Source organism: Salmo salar, chromosome ssa29, assembly GCF_905237065.1.
Source record: "Salmo salar chromosome ssa29, Ssal_v3.1, whole genome shotgun sequence".
NCBI lineage: Eukaryota > Metazoa > Chordata > Actinopteri > Salmoniformes > Salmonidae > Salmo > Salmo salar.
Window position 1 is genome coordinate 27,204,674 of NC_059470.1, and position 24,381 is coordinate 27,229,054.

A 24,381-nucleotide genomic window follows, 5' to 3' on the forward strand; every position below is an offset into this window, starting at 1 on the left:
TGTACCGAGGCAGTGACGGAGCAGTGCTGTCCTCCGCTTGTCGGAGATTGTAGAAAAGTCCATAGCTTCGATATAAGTGTTAAAGCTATCAAGCCAGTTATTCCACGGGACTGGAGGTTCGCCAGGCACGGCGAGGAATGGTGCCGGCGGTGGTAAACTGAATTCAGCCATCTTCGTCGCCAATGTTATATCTAGCCTAGCTGTAGAAGAACGCACGTCTGCACGGTTTCACATTGTACATCACTCTGTCGTTTAATGACGTGCCACTCATCCTGACAACCCATTCATCCATAAAGCAGCACACTGTCGTAAACCATAACAACGTACAGTATGACGTACAGCACGCCGTACCATACATAACAGTACTAGCTAGCTTAATAGTTAATATTTGCGCGCTAGCTCTGCATATTCAGCTAGTGTGTGTGCGCGATTGACTGGATTAACCTTACGTCAGTTACGTTCATTGAGTGCCTTTCAGACAGTGGATACGACCCCTCTGTTACCTTGCCAACTAAGGAACTGGCAGTGGATCAAACCATTGTGAGGCAAAGGGTGGGGGGGGTCGCAATCTTTTGAAACTTAAAAACGCGCTATTAAGTGTCTATAATCAGCACAATTGCTTTCATTGCGTATTATTAATATTATTTAAATTACATAGTTATGTTTCAGTGATATATTGGGGGGGACAAATCATATTTTTCCCAGGATGGGGGGGTCGTGTCCCCCCCGTCCCCCCCCGGGATTTCCGCCCCTGCCTGTGCCGTCACTCTACGTTTGTTGAAGTCAGTTCAATTAATGTGACCTCCCGTCAGGCAGCAAAGGCTTCTCAAAGGATAAATAGCTAATTTGTCCTGGGATATAAACATTGAGTTGTTATTTTACCTGAAATGCACAAGATCCTCTACTCCACCAATTACTCCACACATAAAACGGTCAACTGAATCGTTTCTAGTCATCTCTCCTCCTTCCAGGCTTTTTCTTCTCTTGACTTTATATTGCGATTGGCAACTTTCATAAATTAGGTGCATTACTGCCACGGACCCATTTTGTCTTTCAGTCACCCACGTGGGTATAACCAATGATGAGATGGCACTTGAGTACCTGCTTCCATAAACAATGAGGAGATGGGAGAGGCAGGACTTGCAGCGTGATCTGTGTCAGAAATGGAACTGACTTCTATTTTAGCCCTTGGCAACACAAACACTCGTTGGCGTGCACAAGCAGTGTGGGTGCAATAATTGAATAATATAGATTTCTAAATTTATTTTGCAACGCTCGCACATGCGACGCGAGCGGTGTAGTCAGCCTGTAAGGAGGTGAGGGATCCGATTGAGGAAACAGTATTTCACAGAACAGACTTCTCTCGGTGGATAAACGGAACCCAAACCGGCTGCGCGTGTGTGCCATCGTGCATACATTTATTTTGTCACCCCACACCAAATGCAATCACGACACACAGGTTAAAATATCAAAACAAACTCTGAACCAATTACATTAATTTGGGGACAGGTCGAAAAGCAGTAAACCTTTATGGCAATTTAGCTAGATAGCTTGCACTTGCTAGCTAATTTGTCCTATTTAGCTAGCTTGCTGTTGCTAGCTAATTTGTCCTGGGATATAAACATTGAGTTGTTATTTTACCTGAAATGCACAAAGGTCCTCTACTTCGGCAATTAATCCACACATAAAACTGTAGCAATATTGATGTTACTCATATTGATGTTACACAGGAAACAAAAACCAGTTGTAACTTACTTTATTAATGTGCTGGTTGACAACATGCCTAGTAAAGTTTACTTAACTATATATCTTTGTCTGTTGTTACTACAACACAAAGCATATTGAAACATGGTGGCAGTGGTACTCAAAAGAACCTGGATCTCATCGATGTAAATGAAAAATACATCCCAGGCGTTTACAGGCTAGTTAACGCGCCTATCGTGAGTGACTATGCTAAAAGCTAGCTGGCTATTGAATACAAGCAGATTCGTGAGTAGCTAACTTTCCATTCTACAAATAAATCGCCATGGAAAATGCACTTACACCTCCGGGAAAAATAGACTTTGATGATTGTAATTTAGCAATGACCTGGAAAAGATGGAAAGAGGAATTCATTTTGTACATGGCTTTTACAATGAGAGAAAAACCTGAGGACTACATAGTGAAGCTACTGTATTATCTAATTGGGGAAAAGGCAGAGAGATTTGTGAGACCTTATGTGTGGGCAGTACAAAAGACAATCTCTCTGTTGAGAAAGTAATTGCTTACTCAGAGAGACTGATCTCAGTTTAGAGAAATGCATACAGATTGGAAGAGCTGCAGAACTGTCCAGACAGAGAGCTAAAGTCATAAATGTGCAGGGCCCTGTAGGAGTGCATTCAGTAACACAGAAAGAGAGACAGAGAGGGAGAGGAGAACCTACAGGGGGACAGAGCATTATACAATGCAGATACTGTGGACGGACACATGAGAAAAAAAAAGGGAAAATGCCCTGCATATGGACAAAAATTTAAATCCTGTGGAAAAAACAATCACTTCTCTACGGTTTTCAAAAGTGCAGGGACCAGCAAGAGAAACAGGGACCAACAAGAGAAAGAGTCCTGGTAATGGAAAATGTGTCAGCTGACTCAGAGAGCGGTGAGGATGTTCTGTGCATCACACTAGGGCCAAAGTCAGAGGCCATCAACGTGGTGAAGGAGAAAACCACAGACCCCAATGCAGCTCTCTTTGCAACCATGCTGGTCAACAAAAAGTCAGTCAGATTTCAGCTAGATTGTGGTGCTAGTTGTAATGTTATCCCTGCACACCTCATAAAAGCCAGTCACCTAGAGCCCTGCAGTCAGGTATTGGTGATATATAACAAGAGTACTCTGACGCCACTAGGGAAGTGCACACTTAAAGTGATCAATCCACGCAATAAGAAAACCTACCAAGTTGAGTACATCGTAGTCAACGGGAATGTGCACAGGCCCATTCTAGGCAGTAAGGCAATCCAGGTAATGGAGTTGATTACTGTGCAGCATCACAACATCCTAGCCTTTGAGAAAACAACAGGATCCTGGACTAAAGAGCAAATTAAACAAGAGTACTCTGATGTATTCCAGGGAGATGGATGCTTACCCGGCAAACTGAAGCTGGAAGTGGATGAGCGAGTGGAGCCCGTCCAGCTGCCAAAGAGAAGAGTGCCAGTAGCACTATATAAACCACTCAAAGAGGAGCTCAGTGGTCTAGAGAAAAGAAGGATGATGAAAGCAGTTGAAAAAAGCACAGATTGGATTAGCAGCCTAATTGTAGTGAAGAAACCGTCTGGAAAACTAAGAGTGTGTATTGATCCGAAACCTCTCAAGGCGCTCAAGAGGAGCCATTACCCACTTCCCACTATTGAAGACGTGCTGCCAGATCTGAACAGAGCACGCATGTTCTCTGTTTGTGATGTAAAAAACTGATTTTGGCATGTGGAACTGGAGGAGGAATCCAACTATCTCACCACGTTCTCTACCACCATGGGACGCTACAGGTGGCTGCGCCTGCCAATGGGAATCAGTCCAGCCCCAGAGATCTTTCAGAGGAAGTTGAACCAGGCAATGGAATGTCTTCCAGGAGTCAAAATCATTGCAGATGACATCCTGATTGTGGGAGAAGGAGACAATGATGAAGCGGTGACTCTGGACCATGACAAAAACCTGAAAATGCTCCTGGACAGATGCAGGAAGCTCAATATTAAGCTGAATCCGTAGAAGCTGCAGCTCAGGCTGAAGGAAGTGCCCTACATTGGCCACCTGCTAACATCAGATGGGTTGAAAGTGGACCCAGGAAAAGTGACAACCATCAAACAGATGCCTAGACCTACAGATGTGCAGGGGGTGCAGCGCTTCCTGGGCATGGTAAACTACCTAGCCAAGTTCTGCAGCCACGCCACGGAGCTCTGCGAGCCACTGCGACAGCTAACACACAAGGACTCACTGTGGGAGTGGTCAGAGAGACATGAGCAGGCTTTCAATAAAATCAGGGATAGCATTGCACAGACCCCTGTGCTGAAATACTACAACCCAACAGAGCAGGTTGTACTACAGTGTGATGCTTCAGAGAGTGGGTTAGGAGCAGCCTTGATGCAGGGAGGACAACCAACAGCATACGCCAGCAGAGCCCTGACAGAGACTGAAAAGGGTATGCACAGATAGAGAAGGAGCTGCTTGCAGTGCTGTTTGGCATGGAGAGGTTCCACCAATTCACATATGGACAAACTGTGGAAGTGCAGTCAGATCACAAGCCTCTAGAGAGCATCATGACAAAGCCTCTCCTCAGCGCACCAAAAAGACTACAACGCATGCTCATGAGACTCCAAAACTATGAGGTCAGTCTCCGATACGTTCTGGGAAAACATGTGGTGCTGGCCGACACCCTGAGCAGGGCGTACCTCACAGAACAAGACAACAGAGGCCCTGTGGAGGTCCAAGTGGAATCAATCAATATGATACACTACCTCCCTGTGTCAAGCGAGAGACTAAAGCATATCCAGAGAGCCACTGAACTGGACCGGGAGATCCAGACCCTGAAAAATGTGATCCTGCAGAGGTGGCCTGAAGTGAAAGGACATGTACCCTTGGAAGTAGCCATGTATTTTCACAACAGAGATGAGCTGAGTGTGCAAAATGGAGTTATCTTCAGAGGTGAGCGAGTCGTGCCTACTGCCCTCAGGTCAGAGATAATGGAGAGAATCCATTCCTCACACATAGGAACAGAAGGATGTCTGAGAAGAGCTCGCGTGTGTGTCTACTGGCCAGGCATGAATGCACAGCTGAGAACATACATGGCACAATGTAGCACCTGCACTGCATGGGATGTGAAGCAGCAGAAAGAAACGTTGAGGCCACACGAAGCACCAAAGTGTCCCTGTGAAAAAATAGGGACTGACCTGTTCCATTTCAATGACAGAGACTACATGGTCACAGTTGATTATCTCTCCAACTTCTGGGAAGTGGACCATTTGGAGAACACACAGTCGAAAATGGTCATTCGAAAACTGAAGACACACTTTGCACGCTATGGGATACCTGACATCCTGTACTCAGACAATGGTCCCCAGTAGTCTTCAGACGAGTTCTGAAGTTTCAGCAAGGCTTGGGACTTTACACACAAAACAACGTCTCCAAGATACCCGCAAAGTATGGGAAAGTGGAATCGGCAGTGAAAACAGCCAAAAGACTGATGGCAAAAGCAAAGAGAGCAGATGCTGACCCATACCTGGCCATGCTGGATCACAGAAATACCCCATCACAAGGAACAGACAGCAGCCCTGCAATGGTGCTCATGGGAAGACGTACAAAGACACTACTTATAATGAGTGAAAATCTTCTGAGATCGGGGATGGCAAACTGTCAGCTGGAGAAGTTCAAAGAAAGACAGCAGAACAGGCAAAGTACTACAACACCTCTGCTAAGGATCTCACAGAGCTGCAACAAGATTACAGGGTGAGAGTTCAGCCACTCACAGGACAGAAAGTGGTGACAGAGGGCCACAGTAGTCAGACCTGTGGAGCAAAGGTCCTATGAGGTGAAGACAGAACAGGGACAAGTCTTCAGGAGGAACAGGCGACACCCGAGGAAGAGCAGAGAAATAGAGGAGGATTTCCCCACTGTTGAGGAGCCTGGCACAGAGCCAGTAAACAGAGCACCAGCTGACGCCAAGCAGGATGCTGAACACAACCTAGAGGTGAATGCTGAACAAGACCTAGAGGTGAACACCTCAACAAGAAGATCCAAACATCTCAGGTCAAGCACCTCCTGATGTAATCAACACTCCCCACACAAGGTCTGGTAGGGCCATCCGAAGACCTATACACCTGAAAGACTTTGTGTGAAGGTAAAAAAAAAATATGTATTTTACCTTTATTTAACTAGGCAAGTCAGTTAAGAACAAATTCTTATTTTCAATGACGGCCTAGGAACAGTGGGTTAACTGCTTTGTTCAGGGGCAGAACGACAGATTTGTACTTTGTCAGCTCAGGGATTTGAACTTGCAACCTTTCGGTTACTAGTCCAACACTCTAACCACTAGGCTATGCTGCCGTAGCCTAGAAAATAATAATAATTAATGGACAGTCAGTTCACATTCCAGTTTATTGCAGACATGGACTACAAACCAAAGTTAGGTGGAGTCTGCCTTTGTTGTAAAAAAAAGAAAAAAAGAACATGTAGCAATATTGATGATGTTACTCATATTGATGTTACACAGGAAACAAAAAACAGTTATTACTTACTTTATTAATGTGCTGGTTGACAACATGCCTAGTAAAGTTTGCTTAACTGTATATCTTTGTCTGTCAGGACTACAACAGAAAGCACATTGAAACAAAAACGGTCAACCAAATTGTTTCTAGTCATCTGTCCTCCTAGGTTTTATCTTCTCTTGACTTTATATTGCGATTGGCAACTTTCATAAATTAGGTGCATTACCGCCACCGACCTCTTTCAGTCACCCACATGGGTATAACTAATGAGGAGATGGCACGTGGGTACCTACTTCTATAAACCAATGAGGAGATGGGAGAGGCAGGACTTGCAGCGCGATCTGCGTCAGAAATAGAACTGACTTCTATTTTAGCCCTTGGCAACGTAGACGCTCGTTGGCGCACGCAACCAGTGTGGGTGCAATAATTGAATAATATAGATTTCTAAATGTATTTTGCAATGCTCGTGCACACGACGCGAGCGGTGTAGTCAGCCTGTTAGAGTACTCTAACCTGAGTCTTTAGAATCACGATCTAATGTTTTAGTTAAACTATATCTACAGAAACATCAGCCTCATATGAGCTGATTTAAGGATCAGGAGAATGAAGGGAATAAGGTTCAAGGTTATAAGTAGGGTGTTCACGGGTGTGGGTGGGTTCATACTTCACCTTTCTTCAGGGTATAGAATACTACAAAGCTCCATTTACAATCGCTGACGGTGTATACCACTCCACTTTCTTTGTCCGGGCACAATGCTTCAGGAAACAGTGCTTCGACAGTGGAAAAGTAAATCAGCTAGCATTGTTGTAATTTTCTAACAGGTGATGATAAGCAGAAATAAGGGAGTACTATCGCTCATAAAAGTAGATGTGAATTTATCTTTCAAACAATCCCCTTGTACGCAGCTAATAGCTAGCTAACGTTAGCCAAAGCAAGTAAGTTAGCTACTGTACTTAGTGCAACCTAACAGTACAGATGAAGATGAAAAATGATCTGGCCTACTGTACATCTTACTGTAGAAGTTATTGTTGAAAACAAGTCAAGGTTGGAACTGTTGCTGTTAAAATGGAAGTAAATATTTTATTCTGGAATAAGCTGATTGAAGCAAGATGCTTTTTGAGGCAAACACTCAGGAAGTGGCCTTCTGCCTGACTGAGAAAGCAGTATATGTTCTGATCCAGTTTAGCACCACATACCTATGCAAGTCAGGGTTCTCAACTCTGGCATACTTAAAAAAACAAGTACAGAAACAGACTCATTGCTGAGCATGACCTCAGGGTTGCACTGTCAAAAACTGAGCCCAGAATAGACACACTTGTTGAAAACCTTAACCAGCCACACAACAATACTTTCTACAGCAGGATGTACAGTAGACCTGATTATTTTTCATCTGTACTCTTACTTAGGGTTGCACTATCAAAAACTAAACCTGTGAGTGTTCTGTCATACATCTGTGTGATGTGATCAATCAGTTTATTCCAGTTCAGAATGAAAATGATTTATTGTATTTTAACAGTTCCAACCTAGACAGATATGTAAGAGTGTTTTTAATGGGGAAAAATAAACAAACATTTTTATTTATACGGGTATTTCATTATTTCTTTTAGTCTATATTGCATTTGTTTTAGGCATACGTTCAATTGAATGCACCAATATTTACGTATGGTTGCATGTTTTCATAAGCTTGGGTTCCATGGAAAACACAGAATTTCTCATTTGGGTCCCAACTGAAAAAGTTTAAGAACCAAGGTTCTGTAAATAAAAAAGTTAGTGTTTTAATCTCCTTGGTGTGTCTTTAAATAGATGCCAATGGTTAATCAGTAACAGGGCACCGTTTAGAGCTCTGGACAGAAACAAGTCAGTTTCGAAGTTCAGCGAGGCTCATAGGAGTCTAGAATGAAAATATGATGGCCTGTCTGAGGATAAAGGATGCGGTCTCTTCTCAACCCCCCTATACTCTCTGCTCTTCCTCGCACTCTCTCCCTCCTTCCCTCTCTCAGATGGAGCTATTATAGTCTGTGCTGTATGTGGATCAACGGTAACTAAGTCACGTACACACTCTGTCCTGCCCCATTTCCTACCAGATTGATGTCCTTCATTGTATTTAATGGAGTAACGCCAAAGAAACGTTATTTTCAGGAGATATTTCTGAGTTCGTAGGAAGGTTTAGAGTGGAGTACAAGTGTCTACTAGAGATTGTGGACAGGGTTACAGTAAAGAGGATCTGTCTCTGCCTGGGCAAGGGGTTGGGGGAGGAGACGACAGGAGAGTGTAATATTCTCTAAACGCTACAGGGCCACTACAGTGATGGGTTCTGGCTGTGTGTGTGGTTCAGGCATTGCTGCACTGAATGTTCAAAATACAGTCAGTGAACACCAGACATCCTACTGATATGCATTTCCACGCCCCTGGTTTCTGCCAAATCTGACTAGGATGTGTGTGTCTGAGCATTAGATACTGTGACAGTTTGGCATCTTTCCAAGGTCAGTGCAGTAACTAAGTGTTCCACTCCTCTGCTCTCCATAGACTGTTATAACAGATCACACATCCCCCTTACACAAAGATATCAGAGGGGACAAGAGAGATGGAGGAGGAGAAAGAGGACAGGGCTGTATCTAATTTTCTTGATGTTACCATTCTGAAATGACTCCCACGAGAGACGGAGGATGAAGGGAGGGCATATGGAGTGATGCATGTTCTGTAAAGCCGTCCCCTCCCCTTCCACACGATCATGACCCATAACATCTGACCCCTGACCTAAGCCCACCGTAATGGGGGGCCAGGGATTTCATTGTAAAGCAATCACCCCACTTCCCTCCTAGCCGCACAGAAATCAGTCACCATAGAACATAATAACCACCAACATAAACACAAACTACAGAGAGAAAAATAAATAAATCACTGTATCATAGAATAGTAAAATACATTGGTCAATAATGAAACAGAGAACGCTAGGAAGTCTAAGGTGCGTTGATTAAATACTACAACTACTAAAACGATGCCTTCAGATAAAATACGTGACCTAAAAGAGTGACTAGATTGAGAAAGTTGGTGAACACATGATTAGTAATGTTTAATGCCCCTTTTAATAATAATAATAATCTACTTTCAGAAGTCACACCCCCCCCCCCCCCACCGCTGAAGTGAAAGACAGGCAAATAATTAAGTGAATTTAAATTGACCAAGTCTGTCACTCTTGTCCCCATATTTCTATGTGTCTTGGGGCCAGCTCACTCTTTGGAGCCGGAGGACATCTTGAAGAGGGAGCTCTTGTCGATCTTGAAGAGTCTCCATCCCTCATCCAGAGTGATGTCGGCCGCCCCACGACGCTTGTAGAACTCTATAGACTCCTTGTTGCCCCCGGCGACGACGAAGTGCATGCTATTGCAGTGAGTCTTGAATGCCATCTGAGGGGGAGAGAGGAAGGGAGAGCAGGTGTTAGCACACATAATTCAACCCAAAAGTGTTTGATGGGGTTGAGGTCAGGGCTCTGTGCAGGCCAGTCAAGTTCTTCCACACCGATCTTGACAAACCATTTCTGTATGGATCTCGCTTTGTGCACGGGGGCATTGTCTTGCTTAAACAGGAGAAGGCCTTCCTCAAACTGTTGCCACAAAGTTGTAAGCACAGACTCGTCTAGAATGTCATTGTATGCTGTGGTTTTGATTTCCCTTCACTGGAACTAAGTGCCTAGCCTGAACCATGAAAAACAGCCCCAGACCCTTATTCCTCCTCCATCAAACTTTACAGTTGGCACTATGCATTGGGGCAGGTAGCGTCCTCCTGGCATCCGTCTAAGCCAAATTTGTCCGTAGGACAAATAAAGCGTGATTCATCACTCCAGAGAACACGTTTCCACTGCTCCAGAGTCCAATGGCGGCGAGGTTTACACCACTCCAGCTGACGCTTGGCATGGTTATCTTAGGCTTGTGTGCGGCTGCTCGGCCATGGAAACCTATTTCATGAAGCTCCTGACGAACAGATCTTGTGCGGATGTTGCTTCCAGAAGCAGTTTGGAACTCAGTAGTGAATGCTGCAACCAAGGACAGACGATTTCAGCACTCTGCAGTCCTGTTCTGTGAGCTTGTGGCCTACCACTTCGCAGCTAAGCCGTTGTTGTTCCTAGACCTTTCCACATTACAATAACAGCACTTACAGTTGACCAGGGCAGCTCTAGCAGGGTAGAAATTTGACCAACTGACTTGTTGGAAAGGTGGCATCCTATGACTGTGCCACATTGAAAGTCACACAGCTCTTCAGTAAGGCCATTCTACTGCCAATGTTTGTCTATGGAGATTGCATGGCTGTGTGCTCGATTTTAAACACCTATCAGCAACAGTTGTGGCTGAAATTGCCGAATCAACTAATTTGAAGGGGTGTACATACTTTTTTATATATAGTGTACATCTTCTCTTTTCCCAACGCACATTCATTGATTATTTCAACAGCAATAACCAAACAAAACACACAGAAGAACAGAATCAATGGTATGTACAAAAAAATCATAACTCACTGAAATGGGCTCGATATGGGATTCTGTTTGAGGCATTGACCTACAACTGGATTCTGGCCAGAGCCATGTAACTGACTGACAGCTCCCATCTAGTTGCCATGTTTGTACAGGGTCATAACTCCTAAATTACTCACATGACTGAGGAGCTTGAGGATCTCTGAGCCGATGCCAATCTCTGGTGGAAGGATGACAGAGAAGGAGAGATACTGGTTACTGGTCAGAGAGGAAAGAGAGCGACAGATTAGGAGAGGAAAATAGTTATTTTGCTTACTCCTGTACTCTTCCATGACAAAGAAGTCTTCCAGGTAAAGCAGCTTGCCAATCCAGGGGTCATAGGTGAAGTAGTACATGGCAAACCCAATCACTACAGGACCTGGACACAGAAGTAAACCCACACACATTAAAAACAAGCCAGATGTAATGTAACAAGCTTGTACCGGAGTTACAAGACACTAATCTAAGGTCCGTTTAGCATCTCCCTAAATGGTTAAGGGAGGTTAGGACTTGGAGGGGCAGAGCTGCTCATAGATCTATGGTTAAGATTAACTTGTACTTTCAGCGGTTAACTCAGTCTGGTTGCCAGGGGACTGTGTAAAGAGGAGACGTGTCAGTTGGTTGTGTTGTGAGAACTGATGCGTGGAGACAGGCTGTTCTAGCTCAGAGAAGCTTCCAACAGAAGTTGGTTAGCGGGTGTGTATCGCACAAGTGTGTCTGGCCTACATGTGAGTGACATCTACATCCATAACAGGAAGTAGGCCTAGACACTATACACACCAGCCTTTCAATCAGAGAGACATGTGTTTGTGTGTGTGTACAGCAACAACATTTCAAACAAGACACCTAGTTACTTCTCATAGAGAATGTGCCAAAGTGTAGCTGAAATGTTTGTCTCCTCCCAGACATCCACTGTCATGTCATTGTGCATCACATCAATATACAGTGCATTCGGAATGTATTCAGACCCCTTCCCTTTTTCCACCTTTTGTTACATTACAGCCTTATTCTAAAATGGATTAAATAAAACAATTTCCTCAATCTACACACACACACACACACACACACACACACACACACACACACACACACACACACACACTACTACATAATGACTAATCAAAACCAGGTTATGCATCTTTGCACATTTATATAAATAAATACATATACACACTACCGTTCAAAAGTTTAGGGTCACTTAGAAATGTCCTTGTTTTTGAAATAAATGCTATTTTTTTGTCCATTAAAATAACATCAAATTGATCAGAAATACAGTGTAGACATTGTTAATGTTGTAAATGACTATTGTAGCTGGAAACGGCTGATTTTTAATGGAATATCTACATAGGCGTAGAGGCCCATCATCAGCAACCATCACTCTGTGTTCCAATGGCACGTTGTGTTAGCTAATCCAAGTTTATCATTTTAAAAGGCTAATTCATCATTAGAAAACCCTTTTGCAATTATGTTAGCACAGCTGAAAACTGTAATGCCGATTTAAAGAAGCAATAAAACTGGCCTTCTTTAGACTAGTTGAGTATCTGGAGCATCAGCATTTGTGGGTTTGATTACAGGCTCAAAATGGCCAGAAACAAAGAACTTTCTTATGAAACTCGTCAGTCTATTCTTGTTCTGAGAAATTAAGGCTATTCCATGTGAGAAATTGCCAAGAAACTTTGTCATTATAGGGTATTGTGTGCAGATTGGTGAGGGGGAAAAAAATTGTTTCATCCATTTTAGAATAAGTGGGAAAAAGTCAAGGAGCCTGAATACTTTACGAATGCACTAACTGTTTTAAGGAAAAAGGTGTCTCTGTATCGAGTAAGGACAGTACAAACTGGGCTAACAGTAAGGGCTGTGGCGGTCATGAAATTTTGTCAGCTGGGGATTGTCAAGCAAATAACTGCCAGTCTCACGGTAAGTGACCGTTAATTAACAAACGCATTTAGCATGTCCTGGCTTCCATGCATAGCCTACATGCCACTGATGCTGACCTTAAGAACATCCACATTTTAAAAAGTCTAATAAATCCATGTAATATAGCCTACATCATCACAATACATCTATTATGTATTTTAGACTGGTCTAAAGAAACATGATATGAAGAAAATGTTGTCTATTTCAAAAGAACAGAACAGCATACACCTTGTCCTTATGTTAGGCCCTGACCTGGGTATGTCATACGGCTGTGGGCTACACTAGTTCATTTAGCAGACAAGATTTGCTTAGAATTCCATGGCATTATATTATTTCATAATTTGAAGAATTCTATTGAACATAGCTGAATAAAATAGAATGTTTTCTCCAAAAGATTTCTGGGGGAGTGCACACATGCGGCTATTCTGTGTTGAGCGGTTAACAAAGAAACAGGTATTCCTATATGCTTCATTTATAATTTTTTATTCAATTTTAGTTGTGATGAAAACATATATAGTGATGAAAACATATATCTCGACGTTTGTATTTTTGATATATTCCAAGGCTTCATGATGCGACTAATGATGATTTGAAAAAAGTTCCATTAAAAAAGGCATGAGCTCTGCTTTGTTATTTGTGCAGGCTGCACACATTATCAGCCTCTCATTCACAATTTGACAAACACTTGATAATTCCTCGAATTTCCCAGCTGCTTCCACATTTTGTGGCCATAATACCCCCTAAATACATCTATGCCTTTTGCGGCCAGAGGCCGTTGTGCCCTTGGGCTGAATATAATAATTATAATTCCCTTCTCCCGGCTGCGTGCTCCGAAGCACCTCTCACTTACATGGCTCTATCGGCCCATCACGTGTTCGGGTCTTTCTCACAGGCTACAAGTGAAGACAGACACATCAGGGACACAACTGCGCGCGTCCTTATCCAATTCCGAGGCGCACATTGAAGATATAGGAAGAACTATCCACATTTACTTTTCGTCAGCCAGCAAGATGAGTAGGCCTAACAAACAGCAAAAGCACAAGCCTATGTCAATCTACTATCCCCCATAGTAAATATTCCAAACATAGCCTGGGATAGTTGTGTGATGCAATAGATCCCGAATTAATACAACCACTAGCATCAAAAAACCTTTAAGCAATGAGGCTGACGCAGCAGATCAAAACGTTTAGCTTAAAAATGTTGATAGCCTAATAGTTTATTTCGTTACATTATAAGGGCAGCAATGTGCAGACGGCAGTAGGCTATAAGCGCAAATGTTCCAAAATTCAATTCTCAAAAGTGCAATTATGCATGTATTGCTTTTATTATAAAGTGCATTTTTATGGTGAAAATTATCCCTCAAGCACTGTCTCAAAACAGGGGCATAAGGGGAAAATGCATGTCATCTACGCACTTAAATAGAGAATGGAGGACGCTTTTCCCGTGGTTAATTTTCATGCCAGCCAGGTGAGCTATACTCCTGTTGTACAGAGAAGCAATGCGCTTAATATTAGGAACGTTGAGAAATAAATATAGTAGGCCTAACCAATAGAAAGCTGATCTTCCTCTTCTCAGTAGAGGCCATCACTCTGTTTTCTCACTCAATTTCATAGCCTATAGAAATGTTGCGCAACATGAGCTCTCATGAAGTGTTTGATTTGATTTTCGATAACATTTGCATTGATGTCAGAGTGGTTAGAGGGACAATAGGGTGCTGAGTACCAGGCAGTTAGCAAGTTTGGTAGGATACTGATGACCATCAGCAGAATCAGAGCTTGGAGAAGACTAACTACTGTCACATGGAATTTGACTGACATCATGACTCGTGACTGCAGGTGTGGCGGTAATACTGTCACCGTAACAGCCCTAATTACAGGTTTGATTTATGTTTGGCATAGGGTCAGTAGCTACATGCCAGGGATCCCCATGGGGCAGACACATTCTTCTATGCATAGGAGAGGCACCGTTTCAGTCAAGCCCATCAGATATAGTTTGCTATAATACAATACTTGTCTATGTCGCACTCAACACATCCATCCAATCCTCTGAGATGTACAGGTGTGCTCCAGGGGATAGGCGGGATGAGACGATATACAAAATCTCTTACCGATGTTGCTCTGCTGCTCACTGGGGACTTCTGCCACCACGCAGTGGTATAATGGGTGGTCACCGAATCCGTCCTCGAGCAGATCTGTTATTACAACGTTAGAAATGCCTTATAAACTCTATGCACTGCAGTCAATCACACGGTGACCGAAACAGAAATGCTTTAGTTTCATTCAGACTCACCTTCCTCAGTCAGTATCACTTTGTCTTCCATTTCTTCATATTTAGCCAGTTCCTGGCCAGAATAAATATTTCAGATTCAAAACCAAGAACAGCGAGTCAATAGGGAAGGTTTCTCATTCACTGAGATAAGTGACGGTCAACAAAGAGAACAGTATTTAACTTTAGAAACACATGATCAAATGGAGGAAACCGGGCTCGTTGACAACATAATAAACACAAAAAGGTACAAACAGAGCTAACTGTGATACAGACGGATATCCAGCGGAAGTTGTGTGTTTTTGTCACCTTCAAGACAGACAAGTGTGCAGAGTTTATCTCTGAATGCAGTTAGGATGAGCACATTTAAAATACCCAAATGGGGGATAACAGGCTGGATTTTCAGGACATTCCCTGGTCATTGTAACCACCACCCGGAGGGCAATGCAAAAAAAATGTATCACAATTTCTCCGTTTGTACCGACATATTGAATATTATTATAGAATATGCATAAAATTCATCCTCCAATTGCAACGTCTGCCTTTTGTCTCAAAACGTTCAATTTTTAATACCTTCAAACAGTAAGTTAGGTAAGCCTAACTTCAAAATAGTCCAGGGCATCATCACTGTCAATCGTGAATGATAATTATTCAGGTTTTACAAATGAAATATTCAAACTGCGTCTGCATGCCAATCATTTGGTCTCAATCAGTTTAAATTGGAATACGCATTTAGATTTTCTTGAATTGCAGAGCAACTTAGAGGAGATGGTGTTCAACTACACTGAACAAAAATATAAAGCGTGTTGGTCCCATGATTCATGATCTGAAATAAAAGATCCCAGAAATGTTCCATACGCACAAAAAGCTTATAATGAAGATATACGGAAACGTGTGCTCTACCCAAAATTACAACCAACTAATTTCAGCATTACCGCAAAAATGGAAGAGGCAAGTGGCAGGGGGAGAAAGTAAGGAACTTGTCTGTCGGCCCTGCATTAAAAGACCAAAATTGGTTAAAGAAAATTCAGCTAAATGAAACTGGTATACTTTTTATTTAAAGGACCCAAAAATTGACAGCTGTGCTATATAGATTGCAAAATCGTTGGTAAGATATTTTTGATATACTGATTACATGGCACATGGTTTATGAACTGATACACAAAACGACGCTTGATTCAAAATAGTTTTTCAGTTTAAGCTATTACAGTGTATATATTTGGTAGTGAGAGGAAACCGCGAAACGGATGCTTCACATTTATACATCTGGTGAAATATCTGTCTCATTATTTTGTGTTCTTGGCCTTGGGTCCTATGTGATTTTTCTTGACTTTTCCTTTTCTTTATATCTAGGTGATATCGCCAGCTGCAATGAGTACCTGACAGTCAAGAAGGACCAATGTTTAGGGAGGTCATTTTCAGTCTCCAAATTGTAAGCATTTTGTGCCGTATAGTTATAAGGAAATGATGGTCAGTTTACGAACATGTGTAACGGAGGGCTAAAGGACTGTAATATTCTTAGGTTTCTGGTTTGAGTTGTTCCCCTCCGGGCGTCGGTCAGAACGCAATGATGGAAAGACACAGTGAACGGCTGGCTTGTAGTTTACTGAAGGAACAGACTAAATAACACCACAGTATGTGCAGGGCTATGGCTTAATCCCTAGAAAGGCTGTACCACTGATCCATAACTGTGGATGTGGAAAGGGGATAGTTATTGTGTGTGGTTGTCCTATAGGAGGAAGCAGAATGCAGACTACCATTAATAATAACCATGAAAAATATACAGCAATTATACAATGACTTTACTTGACACCATTTACAATAAAGGCATCACTGTAACAGGTTACTACACATAAAGGGCCTAATCTAAAGCACCACTAGGTGGCAGTAGTAACACATGACTGGTGCATCACTACATAACTGAATGGTGGAATCTCACTGGATCCTACAAGACAGCGGAATGGATGGGGCACAATACTGAAGGAAACATACACTGTAGGCTTGACGACCTTTATCACTAACTCTCATAACAGGCCTACACTGAAAAAGCACACTCAAGTGCTATGATAACCTAAATAGTACACATAAGCATACAAACATAATCCACTGGGCGTATAATAACTCCTTTATAAAAAATTCAATGACTGTGGCAAGAAAAGAGATCCATGAAGTGAACATGGACAGCATCTGTAAGTCTGATTTGTCATTGAGTAAAGGTAAGGATGGCTCACCTCAGGAACTGAATGGACATTCTTATGGAGAAATCAAACGTTGCAAGGATCTGTACAAAATTCCTGGAATCTGAACATGTCCCTATTCTTCCATGGCCTGCATACCAGATACCTATTGAGCATGTTTGGGATGCTCTGGATCAACGTGTACGACAGTGTGGTCCAGTTCCCGTCAATATACAGCCACTTCACACAGCCATTGAAGAGGAGTGGTACAACATTCCACGATCAACAGCCTGATGAACTCTATGCGAAGAAGATGTTGCGGTACACCAGTTATTGACTGGTTTTATGATCCACACCCCTACGTTTTTAAGGTATCTGTGACAGATGCATATCTGTATTCCCAGTCAAGAAAATCCATAGATTAGGGCCTAATGAATTCATATATAATGCATTCTGAAAGTATTCAGACACCTTGACTTTTGACACATTTTGTTACATTACAGCCTTATTCTAAAATGGAATAAATATTTTTTCCCATCAATCTACACACAATACCCCATAATGACAAAGCAAAAACGTTTTTTTAGAAATGTTATACAAATGCATAAAAAATATAAAAATGAAATATACATTTACATAAGTATTGAGACCCTTTACGCAGTACTTTGTTGAAGCACCTTTGGCAGCGATTACAGCCTTGAGTATGACGCTACAAGCTTGGCACACCTGTATTTGGGCAGTTTCTCCCATTCTTCTCTGTAGATCCTCTCAAGCTCTGTCAGGTTGGATGGGGAGCGTCGCTGCACAGCTATTTTCAGGTCACTCCAGAATGCCAAATCAGGTTCAAGTCCGGGCTCTGGCTGGGCCAAAAAAAGGACATTCAGAGACTTGTCTCGAAGCCACTCCTGCGATGTCTTGGCTGTGTGCTTAGGGTCGTTGTCTGGTTGGAAGGTGAACCTTCAGCCCAGTCTGAGGTCCTGAGCGCTCTGGAGCAGGTTTTCATCAAGAAGAGCTCTTTACTTTTATCTGTTAATCTTTCCCTCGATCCCGACTAGCTTCCAAGTCCCTGAAAAATATCCACACAGCATGATGCTGCCATGCTTCACCGTAGGGATGGTGCCAGGTTTCCTCCAGACATGACGTTTGGCATTCAGGCCAGAGTTCAATCTCGGTTTCATCAGACCAGAGAATCTTGTTTCTCATGGTCTGAGAGTCCTTTAGGAGCCTTTTGGCAAACTCCAAGCGTGCGGTCATGTGCCTTTTATTGAGGAATGGCTTCCATCTGGCCACTCTACCATAAAGGCCTGATTGATGGAGTGCTGCAGAGATGGTTGTCCCATCTCCACAGAGGAACTCCGGGGCTCTGTCAGAGTGACCAAGGCCCTTCTCCCCCAATTGCTCAATTTGGCCAGGCGGTTAGCTCTAGGAAGAGTCTTCGTGGTTCCAAACTTTTTCCATTTAAGAATGATGGAGGCCAATGTGTTCTTGGGGACCTTCTATGCTGCAGAAGTGTTTTGGTATCTTTCCCCAGATCTGTGCCTCGACACAATCCCGTCTCAGAGCTCTATGGACAATTCCTTCAACCTCATGGCTTGGTTTTTGCTCTGACATGCACTGTTAACTGTGGGACCTTATAGACAGGTGTGTACCTTTCCAAATCATGTCCAATAAATTGAATTTACCACAGGTGGACTCCAATCAAGTTGTAGAAACATCTCAAGGATGATCAATGGAAACAGGATGCAGCTGAGCTCAATTTCGAGTCTCATAGCAAAGGGTCTGAATACTTATGTAAATAAGGTATTTTTTAAAATGTTATAAATGTGCAACAATGTCTAAACCTGCTTTCAATTCATCATTATGGGGTATTGTGGGAAGATTTGAGGATTTGTTTTATTTAATCCATTTTAGAATGAGGCTGTAACGTAACGTGGAAAAAGTCAAGGGGTCTGAATACTTTCCGAATGAACTCCATCTTAGGTTGGCCTTAGCCTGACGGTGAAAGCGCAAAATGGGATTAATCAATTTAGGTCATTCAGAGTACATGTCACTGTTTCTAATCTAATTTTTCACACAGGGTGCCTTCCCTTAGCCCGGCGGGCCAGGTTGGGACATTTTAGAAAGAAATGGAGTATACTCACTTCTCCAGGCACCACTACACCACTGGCTGTAGCGCAACAAAGTGTGGAATAAGTCAATTTCTGAAGGCACTGTATATCTGCCTATCACGCCAACACTGACATTCACACACACACACACACACACACACACACACACACACACACACACACACACACACACACACACACACACACACACACACACACACACCACACACACCACTTATGCTGTTGCCATAAAGTATATACTGTTTACTATCAACCAACTTTAAGGTGCATTACCACCACCAACTGGCCTGGAGTGTGGAGCTCAGTTCATCTTTCAATCACACACATAGGCATATGCTCCTAAAAACCTATGAGGAGATGGGAGAGGCAGTGCATCAAGCGTCAATAATAGAACTAAGTTCTATTTTAGCGCCTGGCTACCAGACCCTCGTTAACCTGCGTGAGCAGTTTGGATGAAATGACTGAATAACATGTGTACATTTATTTTGCATAACGCGAGTGGTGTGGTCTGCATGTATAGGTGTGGTGATAGCTAGCAGAGTAGAACCCTTGACAAAATAGAGTTGCACACTAGGAGCTCAGAAGCAATCATTGTATAACCAACGTTTCAATAGCCAAGCTGTCTTCATCAGGATATAATGACACACAATGCATGTCACTAGTTTATATAGTTTGAAAGGACACACAGGTGTCTAATCATGGCCGGCTGTGGCTTGATTTAGAGATATAAAAAAAGCATGAATGGATAACATAAGATCATAAATACAATTTGGCTACATAGGCCTACAAACATTATTTACAATTGATAGCAAAAACACAATCACAAAAATGGCTTCAGATCAAACTCTACTTTGCCACCGAAGTGAGAAAGAGTAATAATGCTTCCTTGAAAGAGATCACGTCTCGATTTGTTTTGCATTTTCTCAACGGCAGTATTAATCTGACAATTGTTGTACCCTCTTTCCTTGAATCTCAGCCATGTTTCTATCAAAATTTGACTCTACAAAATTGGCTCGAGAGCAAACTGTTTTTCAAGGGAAGCAGGTGACAGCTATCAGCCCTCAAACTGTTGCAATCAGTGAGTTTCCTGTAAAGATCAGTGTATAGAACATTATCCTCACGCCCCTCCATAAAACAAAAATATCAATGTACGTTTCCAAATAATGGTAGGCCAAAAAAAAACATTTTTGACAAGATGGAAATTGACTGTTTCTCAATGTAACCCACATACAAACTGGCATAGTTAGGAGCCATAGGGGATCACATAGCAGTACCCTTCATCTGGGTAAATAAATTGTTTTGAAACATGAAATAGTTGTGTGAGTACTGTTATAATACAGGCTCCCGAGTGGCGCAGTGGTCTAGGGCACTGCATCTCACTGCTAGAGGCATCACTGCAGACCCTGGTTCCATCCCGGGCTGTATCACAAACGGCCGTTATCAGGAGTCCATAGGGCGGCGCACAATTGACCCAGCGTTATTGGGTTAGTAGAGGCTTTGGCCGGGGTTGGCCGACATTTGAAAATAAGAATTTGTTCTAGCCTCCTGAGTGGCGCAGTCTAGTTGTGCCGCTAGTTAGGCACGGATGTCCTTGTCCCATCACGCACTAGCGACTCCTGTGGCGGTCCGGGTGCAGTGCATGCTGACACGGTCACCAGGTGCACAGTGTTTCCTCTGACACATTGGTGCCACTAGAGTTAGCTTCTGGGTTAAGTGGGCAAGTTTCGGAGGACGCACGACTCTCGACCTTATAATAAAACAAATAATCATTTGTTCTTAACGGATATTACAAAACAAAAGTAATTCAAGTATTCAGGGGAGGTTCAAGAGATTCAATGATCAAGTCGTGTAATATTTTGGCGATTTGACCAGAACTTAAAATACCCATCTATGACAGAGAAGATAGTGTTATGAAAACACTGACGCACACCCCACCACCTTATGCTGTTTACTATTTTTATTAATCTTGCTACCAGTCCCTTTCTCCTAATCGCTGGCTACATGTAAATATCTACCTCAAATATTCCAGTATCCCTGCACATTGTATATTTGGTACTGGCTCTGATTCTGTATATAGCTTACTCTTTCCTCATGTAAAAAATAAATACATTGGAATATAACGCTTGAATGGATGTCAAGCCCAAAACATGTTCATGTCATAGTAACCAATCAACTGCATTACAGTTAAACACTGACTAACATCAAAGATGTATGTATGCTAGCATTGCTAACCCGCTTATTCTAACGGGAGTTAGCATTTAACAGTTACTTCTTCTAAACCTGCATTTTTTTTCCTTCTACATGTTATGCAGCGAAAACAGCCAAATAAATCCAAATTGGACTTAACCACATTGTGGGTCTGTTACAATACATAGATCATGACGGATTTGACGAATATCCACGTTGTTAGATCACCAATCTGGTAAATGCAATGGAACAATCCAATGAATCCTTTACCGCATCTATAGAGGGAGGTTAAAAGGGGCAAACTGTGATTGGTACATCCATTTCTAGACTTTTAAAGCTGCAATATGTAACTTTATGGGCGACTTGACCAAATACACATAGAAATGTGAGTTATAGAAAGCAAGTATAAGAAGCGGTAGATATGTTCTGTGTGTGCTATTTCTATGCTTCCCGTTTAGTTTTTGGGTCTTTTATTTTCGGTTTTGTACACCAGCTTCAAACAGCTGAAAATACAATGTTGGTTATGGAAAATATATTTCACAGCAGTTTAGATGGTACAATGATTCTCTACACCAGGGGTTGGCAACCTTTGTGTGGAGTGCCAATTTACCCTACCATTTCTAACGATCTGCGTGCCAGTTATGATTTTCATGTTTGCATTATAATTTGTGTCTGAATGTCTAAATGCTCACAAACGGATGCATTCCATAGCTCGCTACAAACAGAGGTGCTGTGCATTAGCACCACGGAGCTCCACTATAGGCCTACCAGCATCAGATGAACGACGCCGCACCAAGGCGCTGTTCAAGGTGTTGAATCCGGCGCGGTCTTTGCTATTTTTAAAACGCTTCTAGAGATCGTTATTGTTTGGCAAGCGTCCTTGATGATTGTAAGTAATTCCTTTGATGTTATGTCTCGTATTCCATTGCATTATGTGTATTTGTCTGACATGCAGTTGTGGTCAGCAGTTTTAAAGCGGTGGTCATTTTAATTTTGAGGTCTGCATTTGAAGTCGGCCTTATTGTGACTTGATGGCCTGTAGTAGTGGCTTAGGTATATTTTGTTTCGTAAAGCTGACCAAATGTTGGTTTTTATTTATGGTTTTGATTTATGGACAATATTCACTTGATGCGTTTTATATATGGACATTGCGTTAGAACACGTGGAAATATGATTTATACATCTTCGTTTATTATAATAATAATAATAATGATAAAGTGTATACATTGCTATTCTTTCATGTATTTCTGTGTCCCATTTCAATATAGGCTACAAAATTACAAAGGCCAAATAATACACATGATTAAAAAGTAAAACTTTTTTGAAAGACACAAGGTTCAATTAAAAAAAAGACAGACGACTGTTAGGCCTACCAACAGCTCTAAACATAACTGGAGCCTGCTCCGTCTCTTATTCGAAATCCCAGGCAACACACAGGTTCTCATTACTACTTGTTGAAATTAACTGGAATAAACATTGCAAGGTTATATAATTTGGTATTGAAAATCACATCTTAACGATTTAGTGTGATCCCTGTCCCTGCTTTCCATCGCTGAGCCGTGTAATATCTGGGCTATATTTGGAGACTGAGCTGCACACAGACCTCGGAGCGGTCCGTTGTCAGCCGGCCGCGTGAGGGGTTCAGGATTGACTTCATGTGTTTAAAGATCTGTTCACATAGATACGTGGAATGTCATTTATATCCACTCTCATCAAGAGCCACACTAAACACAGGTGCATCTTTTAACGCTACAGTTTGCTGCTCATTTACAACATCTCAGTAATGCACCTTTGAACGGTTCTGGCTGACACAGGCATGCCTTTTATATTTGAGATGATTGTGCATTTTAGGCAATCAATCAAATGAAGCCTGCGAACTACTGAGGAAAGCCTCCTTGATATTTTCTCCAGTAAAAATATCAGTAAATGGCTTTGTATGTTTAGCAATGCACTAAGCAACTTTGTAGCTCCCCTCTGTAGCTTGATTTTTGACTGCATTTCGATTTGTAAACACACCGCTTTGCGTTTCATACCTTGACACGGCCCTCCGGATTCCTTCAGCCTTGTCTGCCTCATCCTTGAAGTTTTTCCATGTGTCGTTTCAAAATGACGCTGTCCACTTGACGTCCAACAAACAACAATTTTACAAGAGAGCGCAAACAGCCAGACCCTTCAGTAAAACAAATCCATATTCCTTTGTCCAAGTGGCAATAAATAGATGAGTGGACACAGATCCAGGCGGCCCTATATGCTCACTACGCAAGTTGCGTAGGGCCCCGCAAATTACGCAAGGGCCCCGCCTCCCCGTCGTGTCAATCTTTACAACTTCGATGAAAGGATAAAGCGGAACTGTCCTTCTGGTAACGAAAAGAGAGAGGGAAAAAAACACCATGAGAGTGAATTGCGGGAACAGCAATCAGGTAAACTTGTGTTCTCCTCTCCAAGTTTGATCTCAGCAAATAACAGTAACGTTAAGTTGATGTGCTAGCTTGCAGTGCATCTCTCTCTAGTCTGTCTGTCTTGCTAACCTAGTTGGGCACTGCATCTCTTTGTCTGTGGCTTGCTTGCCAGCCACTTCCAGGGTTGTGTTCTGTGACTTTGTGCCTGACAATAGTGAGAGTGAAATACAATTATTTATTACGTTTGATAAAACGCCAACGGGCAACGGTGTTTATAAACTGCAGCTCGGAAAAAGATTTACATTTACATTTACATTTAAGTCATTTAGCAGACGCTCTTATCCAGAGCGACTTACAAATTGGTGCATTCACCTTATGATATCCAGTGGAACAACCACTTTACAATAGTGCATCTAAATCTTTTAAGGGGGGGGTTAGAAGGATTACTTTATCCTATCCTAGGTATTCCTTAAAGAGGTGGGGTTTCAGGTGTCTCCGGAAGGTGGTGATTGACTCCGCTGTCCTGGCGTCGTGAGGGAGCTTGTTCCACCATTGGGGTGCCAGAGCAGC

The 24,381-nt window shown here is 42.4% G+C and overlaps 1 protein-coding gene across 1 annotated transcript in view; it reads right to left on the reverse strand.

Moving 5' to 3' along the window:
• Window positions 1–6,243: 6,243 nt before the first annotated feature.
• LOC106590481 (diamine acetyltransferase 1-like) overlaps window positions 6,244–24,381 on the reverse strand; it is a 28,915-nt gene continuing 10,777 nt past the window's right edge. Inside the window, exons 2-6 of the mRNA XM_045710965.1 lie at window positions 14,944–14,995; window positions 14,762–14,845; window positions 11,015–11,116; window positions 10,878–10,918; window positions 6,244–9,637 (exon numbers count right to left, since the gene is read on the reverse strand). Of these exons, the coding sequence (XP_045566921.1) occupies window positions 9,461–9,637; window positions 10,878–10,918; window positions 11,015–11,116; window positions 14,762–14,845; window positions 14,944–14,995 (456 nt within the window). The 3' untranslated portion in view covers window positions 6,244–9,460. The remainder of the gene's footprint in view (window positions 9,638–10,877; window positions 10,919–11,014; window positions 11,117–14,761; window positions 14,846–14,943; window positions 14,996–24,381) is intronic.